Source organism: Thamnophis elegans, chromosome 1 (genome assembly GCF_009769535.1).
Source record: "Thamnophis elegans isolate rThaEle1 chromosome 1, rThaEle1.pri, whole genome shotgun sequence".
Classification (NCBI taxonomy): domain Eukaryota; kingdom Metazoa; phylum Chordata; class Lepidosauria; order Squamata; family Colubridae; genus Thamnophis; species Thamnophis elegans.
In genome coordinates, this window is record NC_045541.1 from 52,149,419 (window position 1) to 52,162,914 (window position 13,496).

The following is a 13,496-nucleotide window of genomic DNA, read 5'->3' on the forward strand; positions in this document are numbered from 1 at the left end:
AAAACAAACAGTTAAAAACCCAGTGTAGATAAAGGCACTCTATTTTATAAATTGCTGAAAAACTGAATGGGCCTTCACCTCTTTCATCAGCTAACACCAGAACTTCCTCAATATTATATAGTGAGCTGAATACAGTATATCTCTTCACATCTCAAGGTATTTTTGCCCTTTTTTGCATTAAGTAAGAATTGCAAAGAAAAAGAAGAAAAATATACCAATGGCATATAAATCCCTTCTGGGGCTTTGTCTCCTTTTCATTTTATTTCACGACATTCTGGTTCCCTACCATTATTTGGTCTACTTAAAAATCCTTCCCCTTACGCAAAAAACTACACTATGTGAAACAGTAGTGGAATTCATGCAAAAATTTATATATTTATTCCTATTAATTATATGTTATTGGGGCCTACTGTCTTGATCTACAGTCAAGCAATGTTTGTTTATTTAATGCCACAAAAATAATCAGTTACACAACCTTTCAAGCTTCATTCATTAGTAAAGATTTTGTAAAAAATGGGTGAAAACTGGAGAACAACGTACATGTTACCTTAGATGTGGCATCACTTTTATGTCTGCATCCCTTTCCCACCCCAGCTTATTTTTTCTCTCTCTAAACTTAATAAGTTCAGTAACGTCTTCATTCCAACACGCCAACAGTTCTAGCTCTAATGGTACGTGAGAATGACCTTAAGGAAGGAGAGGAAGAGAAGCTGCCTAGGGTCAGACAAAAGAGAATACAGCGCCCAGTAGCTTAATTATCAGAGGAAGAAAGTTAGGAAGGACCCACCCTAACTGATGAGGCAGTTAAAAGCAAGGGTGGGTTCCAGCAGAGTCTACTGCTGGTTTGCTCAAGGGTGCACCGTGCGTGAGCGCTTGCGCTCTGTGCGTGTAAGCGCATTACAACTAAAATTGCTCTGCGCATGTGCAGAAGCAAAAAAACAAGATGACAGTGCCTACGGTGCCGCTGGGAGAACCGGTTTGGCCTGGGTCGCTGCCAGTTCCAATTTTGGTTAAAAGTAATGGTGAGAGATTTGTACCTTCAGACGTACAAGATTCTTTTAATGTAGCCTTACAGTAAAGTAGAATAATCTCATCTAGTCATGTGTCCTGCCAGCTATATCTGGAAGGGCTGACCTTACCTGCCCTTCACTTTCCCCTCACCTGTTTGTCTTAGTACCAATTTAGGAAGAATGCTTTTTTCTCCCCTGTACTTTCAAGCCAGTCTTGACCCTTGGCAACTGCCTGGACACATTCTTGTAGTATTTTTAGGCAAGATTTTGAAAGAAGCCATTGCCTTCTTCCTAGGGCTGATAGAGAGGGACTGTCCCAAAGTCACCCAGCTGACTTTACACAAGAGCCAGTTTAGTGTACTGGAGGGAACATCGCTTACTCTGTTTTATATGATGTGGGATACTCCGTTAGTGCTACCAGAATCTAAGATTATTATTATTATCTGAGTTTTATAAGATCCTTGACCTATACAGACCAAAACAAAAGCAACAACAACACTTTGAATGTTAATGAAAGCTGTCGTTTGCCCTTTTCCTGTAGCCTAATATTTGGGAGAAAGAGAGAATTTGAACAAAATATTGCACAAGAGACAGTAACTGATCTTATCAATTTCTGGTATTGGTCTATCCACTAATTATTTCAGATCCAGCCATCATGAAATACAGTATGGAATATTCTGTTCCTGAGGAAGTACAGTTCAGAACAAAAAATAAGCTATCCAGTCTATGATTGGGTTTTATTATCTACCCATTCCATCATGGGGGAGATTTAGATTGTTTGATGGGAATAAAGAATAAGAAAAGACTGGGGAAAAGCAATCCCAAATAATTGTTGAAAAAAGTCAATACAAGTTTTTACTATGTTTTAGCTAATTAGAAGGAAAAATTTATTCCAACACAGTGTACAATGTGCTAATAAAAAAATAATTGCCTTCATAAACACATCTTCTGCATGAAAGCAAAGCAAAGTGAAAGCGAAGTGAAACATAGTGGGGAAAAGAGATTCAGATCAGGAGTATGATCTGGAGGGTTTAACCCTTTGCTATGTTGTGCTTTCTCACTGAGAATTGCCAGTACTGTGGGAGAGAAATCAGAGTTCTGTCTAACTTTTTAACAGCACAATTCCAATCCTATATATTCTATTTCACTTCTACCGTAGTGGTCAGTAAAATTGCAATGGTACTGAAATGCAGTAAATGTTTAAAGCTGAAAGATCTGCATCTGTGACGTGCGGTGAGGTTTATGGCTGGTGAGGCACTGAAACAGTGGTGGGTTTCAATTTTTTTTAGACTTGTGGACTTCAACTCCCAGAATTCTACAGCCAGGCATGCTCAGTTCCGATTTAAAGCAACAGCATTTGTTTTTCTCCTTTGCGAAAAAGTTTCCTTCATTCTTTTTCTTCTCCCTCCCCCTCCTTCCTCCCTCCCTCCCTCCCTCCTCCCTCTCTCAAACAGACACAAACACAGAAGTTGGATTGGATATATTTTCCAATGGCTTGAAAGCAGCTCCTCTGCCATACCCACCCACCCCCATTCCCCTGCTGCTTTCCTCCACCATTGCAAATGCAGCCTGCTGTCTGGGTGGGAAATGCCTGAAACACAATAAAGCCCACCTACCCACTCACCTCCTGCTTGCAGGCTGGGGTGAGAGAAGAGGGAGAGAAGCCGGAGGGGAGCCGATCCTAGCCTTTGATTGCAGGTGGAGCCACGTTGCCTTTTCAAACTTGTAATCAGTGAAGCTGGGCTTATATAGTTTTATTCAGCTCTGTGTGTGTTTGTGTGTGTGTGTGTGTGTGTGTGTTTGAAAAGGCAACATGGCTTTGCCTGCAATCAAACTACACTTGGGGAGGGATCTACACTTGAGGATGAAGTTTGAATTCCTCCCGCTCCCTCTGACCCACACGTACCTTTTCCAGCTGTTTCAGAGAGGATTTCAACTCTGCTCTTGCCTGTCATCATGAAAAGAAAAAAAAATGTAAAAGGTAAAAGGCAAGAGCTGAGGTCAGGCTGAGCTAGTTGCTGCCAGAGTCACCGTGGATGACTCTGCTTAACTGTTTAAAAAAGCCTCTAAAAAGCGCCCTCTACAGGAGGAGGCAGGAGAACAATGTGCCTCACCTATGACAGGAATTTTTAGGCTTTTAACCCTTGCTTAACTCTACTCGAGTGATCATAAAACACCTAAAGTCAGACTAGATGAGGCACGTCGTTCTCCTGCCTCCTCCTGTAGAGGGCACTTTTTAAGAGGCTTTTTTAAACAGTTAAGCACTAAGCAGAGTCATCCACGGTGACTCTGGCAGCAACTAGCTCAGCCTGACCTCAGCTCTTGCCTTTTTCCTTTTACATTTTTTTGTTTTCATGATGACAGTGGTGAGACTCTGCCTCCCCTGCCTCCCCTGACTGCACGTCCCTCCTGTATCCAAATGTTTTTTTTAAAAAAACCTGATTTTTTAAAATAATAGTGAATATGATTCATCTTAGTAGATTCTTCTGCCAAACTGACAAAAAGGATAATTGGCTTTCTGAAAAAGAAATAAATTGTTTCTAGAGCATTTTTAATTAAACACAATTAAGCCCAACTGAATATAGCTTCTACAGGTAGTCCTTAGCTTAGGATCACTCATTTAGCATTCCATGGTGCATTGGTTAGAATGCAGTACTGCAGGCTAACTCACTGCTCCCTCCAGCAGTTCGATCCTGATGGGGCTCAAGGTTGACTCAGCCTTCCATTCTTCCAAGGTGGGTAAATTGGGGACCCAGATTCTTGGGGACAATATGCTGACTCTGTAAACCACTTAGAGAGAGCTGTAAAGCACTGTGAAGGGGTATATAAGTCTAAGTTCTATTGCTATCCCTTCAAAGTTACAATGACATTGAAAAAAGGTGACCTTGTGATTGGTCCATGCACTTAGAACCATCACAGCATCGCCTCAGTTGTGTGATAAAAATTCAGGGGCTTGACAACTAACATGCATTTACAGTGGTTGTCAGCTACAACCTACACAGATGACAGACAAAGTCAATGGGGGAAGTTGGGTTTGTTTAAGAACTGTGCAATTCACTTAACAACTATGGCAAAAAGGTTGCAAAATCGGGCACAACTCATTTAACCACCATGTTAGCAACAGAAACTCCCTTATGGTCATAACTCAAGGACTACTTATACAGAGTCACAATCCTTGGGACTTGAATGTCTCAATCAGGGTGTAGATGTTTATGGAAGCCTATATTTATAGTCACTTTTTAGGCACCGGCTGTAAATTGCACTTACATAAGCCCAGTACAATTGGAAATAGTAGGTATCAGATGAAAACTTGAATTCTTTATTGTGCCACAGGGACAGGGGTGGGTTCTTGCCAGTTCTAACCTCTTCTATAGAAGAGGTTCCACAAATCTACCATGCCATTTAGAATTGGTTCCAGCTCCCTCTCCCCGCCCATCTGCACCCCCACTTGCCCCGCCTGCCGCTCACTGATTGGCTGGCTCACCAATTGCCCCGCCTGCTTCTAAGAGTCCTATCTAAATCTTAAAGCTGTCAAGTTTGAACATCACTGGGTTTTTTTTTCTAAAGGGTTAGAGGTGCAAGAGTCTTGTAACTTGATAGCTTTAAGACTTGCACACTTCAATGCCAGAGTTCCTGAGCCAACATGACTGGAGGAGGAATTCTGGGAGTTGAAGTCCACAAGTCTTAAAGCTGTCAAGTTTGAACGCCCCTGGGATTTTTTTTTCTAAAGGCTTAGGGGTGCAAGGGTCTTGTAACTTGACAGCTTTAAGACTTGCGTGCTTCAAATGCCAGAGTTTCTGAGCCAACATTTTGGTTACTAAGCAGGAGCGTTGTTAAGTAAGTTTCACCACATTTTACAAGTTGGCCATGCCCACCCAGTCACATGACTGCCAAGCCACACACACCCCCCACTCAGTCACATAGCCAGCAAGCCACTCCCACAAAGCAGGCCACACTTACAGAAGAGGTTCTAAAAATTTTTGAAACCCACCACTGCACAGGGATCTTACTAAACTGAAAGCTCTTACAGGTGAAAAAATGGTAATGATATATTAAAGTCATATGTTTTATTTAGTGGATTCCAGACACTGCTTAGCAGGAAGAAGCATTTAAACCACAAGGCCTCCATTTATAACAATTTAATAATGTTCCCCAAATTTCCATTTTAAACATATTTAGGCAGTACCATTTAATTATAGTCAGTTTAGTACACCTGCAGCTCTTCTCATCCATTACACGCAATGGTCCAGGTGAACTGAGATTACTTATTATTCATCTCCACAAATCATCCCTTATAGTTTCAGTGAAATGATGCACTTAAAAATTATTTAATGATTACAGGTACTTCTGTGCTCCTTCTGTCAGGTGAATCAAGGCAGCTTCCCAGCAATAATAAAGCAGGTGAACTATGCCAAAATAAATAGTAATGTGGTCCTAAATATAGTTAAGAGAGAAGCACTAATATCCGCATGGAATTTTAAGGTCCCATTGTGCTCACCTGAGCTGCTGGATTAGATCTTCCCCTTCTTTGATGACATTGAGAGTGGCATCCAGAGTAGCTGTTTGCTGCTGCTGGAACTGCTTTATGAGTTCCTGAACGGCATCTACGGAGTCAGCACAAACGTCTTCCAAGAGCTCCTTCTGCAGGTCTTCCATCCATGTCCACAGCTGGGAAATAGGGAAAGAAAGATATCAGAAGAGGCATAGGTGGGGGGGGGGGAGAGAACAGTGGGCAGGAAAGAATGGAGGTATTGATCTTAATCCTTTCAAATCAGCTCAAAGAGTATCCATCAAAGCACAACTTTATCTGACATTACAGCACTTAAGCCAGTGGTTCTCTAGCTTTTCTTCACCAGGAACCCTCTCTAAATACCTTTTGTATTTTGTATGAGGACCCAGATATGCTGATTCTGTAAACTGCTTAGAGAGGGCTGTAAAAGCACTATGAAGCAGTATATATGTCTAAGTGCTATTGCTATTGGTATTTTGTACCCAAGGACCACCAAGAGTTATCTCAAGATTTAAATCATAACTTTTTTTCCTGGGATTCCGTGTGACGACATCATGTTCCCCACGGACCACAGGTTGAGAACCATTGACTTAAACCACTGCAATATTAAATAAAATGACCTGCAAAAGATTGGCCTCAAATAATTATATGGTATGAGTGTGCATATATAATGGTTGTCTTTTTTTAAATTTCATTTCTATGAAAGAGAAATAATACACAAGAGGAAAGAACAATGCAGTTCTATAACTACCAAAGATAATAGAAATGCTAACAGGAGGGGGGTATGGGCTGTTTGGATAATCTTTTGCCATTTCTATAATTTTTTTAAGGGTAACTTGATTATGCAGATAATCTCCACCCAAAAGGATAAACTTACAGGAAACACACACACACACACACACACACACACACACACACACACACACACAAATGTTCTGTGAACTGCCATCTTCCCACACTTCAAATCTTGCATCCCCTAGGCTATTCCTTGGAGGAAGAGATGACAGGGGAGGAGATGGAGAAACCTGGATGCTCTGAAGCAACTTCATTCAACCTCTCCAACCTCTGAGCCAGGTGCTGCCAAGAGGAGGAAAACCAGGCTAAACAGATGAGACTCACCAGGGGCAAAGCTGGGTAAGATGTAGCTTCCTTGGAACCAGAACCACAATGGGACACAGCAAAGCCTGGGAAAAGCCAGCTGTGGAGAGCTTTAAAAAGTGGTCTCCAGAGACAGTTGCTGGAGACAATGTTCATTCAACCTGCCTTGTTCCCCCATATTTGCAGCCTGTAACCATTGACTGATTTCTTAGCTATAACAATCTTCACTAATTCCACAAGAGTTCTTCTAGCCTCTAGATTTACCTTGTATCTGTTATTTCTCATTTTGAGACTGGCTCGAAGAATTTTTTGGCTCCTGTAGGATCTCTGTATGACTCCTTTTCTGGTTCTGTAAGATTTTCTGAAATCCTGCAGACTATTATCTAGAAAACTTCTCAATATAGATCTGCAAACTCCAAATAAAATCACTTTTGGAAATCATCCGTACCCCAATAAATCTATGCATGGGCATGCAGAAATGTGTCAGACCAGAGTACTTTGACAGGCACTCACATTAATATTTATTTTATTTATTAAATAAATTTCTATAGCTGTCCAACTCACACATAGGTGATTCTGAGCAATTTACAACATTTGCAAAATAGAAAATGGCTTCCAATCAGAATTCAGTAACATAATTTCAGTTTATTCATAATCACTCAGGTCCCATATATTGTGCATGTCCTATTTTAATCTTCTAGCCTCCCAATTAATAATTATTTGTTCAGTTTAACTTTGAATTATGTATGTATGTATGTATGTATGTATGTATGTATGTATGTATATGCTTATATAATTTTCTAGATTTCACATTCTTTTAAGATCAACACCAGAGGCAAGGCTTTAGAAGAAGGAGAAGTCCTTCACTCTACTTTCTAGCTAATCTTTCTGAGAAATGAAAATGGTTTGGAGGAGATGAAACAGCCTGCAAGCACTATTTCTTGCCATTTTTAGAAGGTCTTTTATTTCCCTAAATAGAAAAGTTATAGAATAAAGCTGTTGAAATGCTGAAGAGGGTAGAGTGGAGAGGGTCATGTCGAGAAAGGCCCAGTTCGCTTTGTTAGAAGAGTTCAAATAGAGGGAAGACAGCCAGGTGTCTGAGATATTTTACTTTAGATTTCTGAATTGAGCAGGTGCTTGGCCTTGATGGTGTAAAGTATGTCTTCTGATGCTATGAGTCTATGTTTAGCTTTCCAATCTAGACAGTTCAGCCTGGCAGGTCAGATCAGACCTGCAAATTGCAGTTTTCATATCCCAGCTTTAAAGAGACATGATGATACATGACACCTGACTGCAGAAACCGAGAGTCTATGATCCATTTCCCCAAGCTAAATCCAATTTGTTCACAGAGGTATCTATGAAGCTGTAGAAGCATTTGGGTAAACTAGATAACTCTTTTAGACCAAGTACATCAAACTGATTTTCTAGACTGCATCAATATCTGTTACTATTGATACAAATGTGAATGGAAGGTCTTGTGCCAATTTGCTTAATTGGGGAAAATGTGTTGTAGCGAAGCAGGCTAAGGAACAAATTTAGTTATATACAAAAGAATGCGACAAAATAAAAATGGCAGATAATTGTGAACGGCAGGGTGTCTGTTTGCAGGCTCAAATGCCATAGTCCTTAATGAAATGATTGTTTACTGTCTTTATATAATAAGCATCAAGGAAAATATTAAACTTTATATTAAATATGTATTTAAGTCTGAATTTTCTTCTAAGTCTGAATTTATGAAACAACTTTCCATGGCTTTAAAAAAATGCAGTTGCATATAATGTCATTTATACATTAGTTGCCCCAAATCAACTACTGGCAGCATTACCAATTAAGACGGTTTGGGAATCACTGTTTAAGTGACTGCAATACATGTCAGATATGTTATGGTAACAACACCAATATCATTTTGCATTATGGAGGATTACTCTGCTACTGAACTATCTGAATAGATGAATATGACTTCAGTTATGCTTTGGTACTGAACTCCAGTGCCCTTGAGAAAGTTAAATGTTGATGTGCATTTGGCCTGACATTTTCAACAGTGATGTTGAATATCAATATGTTTCAGATTGATCCATTAATTCTAAGCAGTCAGGATATCAGGTTAGCAATAATTTGCCTATTTTTTAAAAAACTTAAAAGAGTAGCCAGGAAACGGCTCACTTCTTTAAGGAGCAATAATAAAAATTGTCACCTTATAATTCCTCATCCATATAAAATCTTTCTATGACTTACTGCTTTAAGAAGACAGTTCCTGACTATCATTTCTTTTCCTCTCTGTTTATGCATTCATTGCTATATTTACTGACTTTTAAGGGAAAAAATAGTACTTAAGAGCCACATGTGCTTAAGGTAGATACACTTGCCATCAATGAACAAAGATCCAAGTAAATGAATGTGATAAATTTACATTTTATGAACCTCATCTTAAATAATGTCATGAGAAAGTCAGATACTATGAAGTTGTGTCTTTAAGAATGCTTGACAAAAATTCCCCTTTAATAGGCTGTCATTATGAATCTAGAGAAAATTAAAAGCAGGAGCTGCTACGTAAATTCTATGCTACTAAGAGAAAATATATATTTTTCAATTCTGAACAGTGATAATTGATAGCTGAATTTGAGGCTGTAAGAGATGCAGAGTCCTGCTCCAAAAACAAGTTTTATTAAGCTCTCTGGAAGAGCCACAAAGTTCCCACCGTTTCCTCTGCCTAAGAATATTCCTCAGATCTTTTGTCAAGGAATGCAGCCCGTCCAGTATGTACATGTTTTCTCTCTGTTCCATCTTATCAATAGTCAAACATGCCATAGGACTCTTTATGTGTCTTCTGCCGCCCCCAAAGTTAGGAAGAACATCAACCCCAAAAAAATCACTCAGGGTCAGTCTTCAAAAACTTTTGATGTTTTCCTCCCTCTTTTCTGACAAAATAAAAATTAATCTGAACTAATCAGCTTCTCTATTATCTCAATGTTGAACTGTTTATTCTGATTAGCTAGTAGAAGGAAAATAGTGCCCCAGGACACAAATCAATATAAAGACAGTTCAAGTTCCCGTTTCGGTCCACCTTCCTGCCTATCTCCTACTCAAATTATTTTTAATAATAATTCAAGGGGACAAACATATCCAACACATCTTCCTCTTCCTATTTTCCTCACAACAACAATCCTATGATATGGGTTCAGCTGAGAGCGATGATGACTAGTCCAAGGTCACCCATCTGGCTTTCAGGGATAAGGTGGGGCTTGGACCAATGGTCTCTTGCTTTCTAGCTTAGTGCCTTAACACTAGACCAAACTGGCTCTCAGTTTGTAACAATAATATAATAATGGGTCTTGGTTATAGGAGCATGCACCTGAAACTGGAAATTAATCTATCTGTGTTTGCGTGTTTGACAAATCATGATCTGCCATAATATGGTTCACTCAGTTTTGGATTAAGCACAATGCATAAAGCCAACCAACAGTGAAATTCTATGAACTATGGTTGAAAAGTATAACAACTAGCAGTGGCTAGTTAGTTAGGTACCTAGCTAGAAACAAGGAGTGTTCTAGTCCCACTTTGGGAATAAATGCCAGCTAGATGACCTTGGGCCAATCACTTTCTCTCAGATCAACTCACCTCATAGGGTTGTTGTCATGAGGAAAATAGGAGGTAGAAAAAGTACTGGATATGTCTGAGTTGTTTATAAAAATAATAATGCCAGATGTCTAAAGATGTTTATGTCTTGGTAGATTTGACATGTCAATTGCTATATTACACTCTTTTTGGGTTTTACAGGGGACAATAAATGAAGGTTATAGTCCCAATTTTCTTCTGGCTGATTTTATTGTTTTACTTATTTCTATTGACCTGAATGTTATGCTACCATTTTAAAGTTTATACTACTCTGATCATTAAACTTAATTTTTTCTGTTTGCACATGAATATTGGAACAAGTAGCATTCTGTTTTTGTTTTTAGTCAAAATTCTTTGAATGTATTTCACCTCACTATTCTGACATTGTCAATTCATTTCTCATATACATGTTAATGACTGCAATAAAATTCTTTATAATTTTTACACATTATTTGTTTATAGTACACAATCCTGTTTTCAAAGCTATTTGAAGGCATGGTATGAAGTTTGAAGATGGAAAATGTACAGTATGCTTTAGTTATACCCTCAGGCCCTTAGTTTCAATGTCCTGACCTCTACGTCTGCTGAAAAAGTATCCTAATTTCATACATTTTGAACATTGTTCACTTATATTAAAACAACATTTAGCCCAGTCCTGAAGAAACCACAGAAAATCAAAAGAGGACAGATATGCAGAACCTACTTTGAATAGAATGAAATCAAAGCTATCTCCATTAACTGATTCTTGTTAGAAACAGTAGTCAAGCAGAGAATTTTAATGCTTCATTAAAATTCAATTACCTAAGAAATTTAAGAAACAATAATGGCATTGTGATTGCTTTTCTTTTAAAGAGCTCAAACCATAAAGCAGAACTTTTTCCTCCATATGGATGTTCTTTCATGTAGCCTGGACCATTACATTCAAAAAATAAAACTTTTATCAATTCCTCTTGTTGACCTTTATGCTTCTTCAGATAATTGGTAGATTATCCAGATCAGTGAAGGACACAAAATGATGAATGTAAAGAGTGGAGGAAACTGAATACATCGCATTTATCTCTTTCTAGTTGGGAAAAAAAACATTCTGAGAAGAAATCTATGTGTTGATATTCCAGTTACAAAATAGAGATGAAGGGTCTACTCCATTGCATATCAACTTCACACGAACACTAAATATTAATAATCAGTGTTAACATGCACATTGCTATTCTGCTATGGAGTTTCAGATAGATAGGCAAACAGATAACATTTCTACTGATTCCACTTTCTTTTACAGTTATGTTGCAACTCCAATAGGGAGACTTGTAACATTTATAGAATTTGACAGGTCTTCCAAGCTTTAATTTCATATAAGTTTATTCTAGTATGCCTTGAGCAATATGAACATATTTTACTATGTTCCATACTTGAAACATAGGTCCAACAGTATCTGAATTTCTATTACATTTCAGGCACCTTACCTCTTTGGTATGGGTGTGGAAGGAGACAGACATATCCAGAAGAAGCTTCCTCTGTTCCACTCTCCGAACAAAGTCCTGAATCCGCACTTCTAGATGCCGTGCTGCTTTGTAGATCTCTTCGGGATCACACTCCCCAGTTTGAGCCAGTTGCTCTGCTGCTTCTAGTAGCTTGTCCGCATTAGTATAGGTATTCTACCAACACACAACAAAAAATAAAGTGCAAATCACAAAACTCTATTCATTAATACTCAGAGAAAATCCTTCCAGCCTTCAGGAAGGGAAAGCGGCATTTTAACATGATAGCAGTTGTGTGATGTGATTGGAAAAGGCGTTTGCAAAAATTGGCACTGAATAATCCTCAGATAAAAGCTGAATACAGTTCTTATTTGAAATGTGTGCACCTTTCCACTGCTTGCTTTTTTGTTTTTTGTTAGCTTCAGGAAACTCAGCCTGCGGTGATCTCCGAGATCTTTCAAAGACGATGTAAAGAAGCAGCTCATAGTTAACTACTTCATTGGTGGCCGTGGTCTCCTGGGAGATATTTCACAATGCATTCGGTTGTGAAGGAGTGCTGATGGCTAACAGGTTGCAACATGTAAAGTACATGCACTGGAAAATTATCTCAGAAAAAAAATGTTGCTTTTTTTATTACATTTATGAGCTGGCTAAGGCAGAACACCATCTGAAAGAGTCTAACTCTATCCAAGGCAGTTGCAACTACCTTTAAGATTTATAGAGTTTCCATTTCATCTCTTAGGAGTTCTGACATGTGCAAGGACAACCTATACACATTCTCTACTGCAGGAAGGAAATTCCTTCTGTTTCATGGAGTTATTTCACATTGCATTAAAGCAAATTAGCAATTTGGGCCTTGTAGGGATACATAAGTTTGTTATAGTTCTTTTCAAAATATTTATACCATTCCTATATTTATGTATCTGTTTTTCATATTCTACTAATAGCCAACAAGAATCTACAAAAGTATGGTTTTTATTTTTATTTTTAAATGATTGATTGTTCCAGATATCCAGTGGGTTGCAAAGATAATAATTTAATTTAAATATCATGTTTATACTTACAATTGTTAAAATATATTCTCATACATTTTGACCCATTTGTGAAAGAAATGAAATGTGACGCTGTATCAAGACCTAAGCATAACTTAAATATTTGCAAGAAGACTGAAAAGAAAAGATTTTTTTGCTACCTAAACATGATTGTTTCAAATGCCAGCCTCAAGCCTTGAGAATTAATTTAGTAAAAATTCTGACAGACTTTGATGCTGTGGAAAATTTTGTCTGTGAAGAAGGAAATATCCATTGAGAAAACATTTCCACAGAAACATTTCCATATTCATCTGAATGCAACTGATAAGAGTGTCCAGAAATAAAGATTATTTATAACAATAATGTTAAATAGATATAACGCACATATGGCATTTTTTACAAACTTACCTTTTTTCTAAATTTCCCAAAATGATCAGAATCATTTTATAGGCAGCACATGTTTTGCCATATCCCACTTCTGAACCATTGGGCTAAGGAAGCCTTGCCTGCAGGCAATAGCAATAGCAATAGCAGTAGACTTATATACCGCTTCATAGGGCTTTCAGCCCTCTCTAAGCGGTTTACAGAGAGTCAGCATATTGCCCCCAACAATCCGGGTCCTCATTTTACCCACCTCGGAAGGATGGAAGGCTGAGTCAACCCTGAGCCGGTGAGATTTGAACCGCTGAACTGCTGATCTAGCAGTAGCCTGCAGTGCTGCATTTAACCACTGCGCCACCTCGGCAAACATCTTCAA

The 13,496-nt window shown here is 38.5% G+C and overlaps 1 protein-coding gene across 1 annotated transcript in view; it reads right to left on the reverse strand.

The window, feature by feature from the left end:
* KALRN (kalirin RhoGEF kinase) overlaps nucleotides 1–13,496 on the reverse strand; it is a gene marked incomplete at its 5' end in the record, with an annotated part of 302,460 nt that overhangs the window by 181,754 nt on the left and 107,210 nt on the right. Inside the window, 2 exon segments of the mRNA XM_032209049.1 lie at nucleotides 5,509–5,678; nucleotides 11,694–11,885. Coding sequence (XP_032064940.1) covers nucleotides 5,509–5,678; nucleotides 11,694–11,885 — 362 coding nt within the window.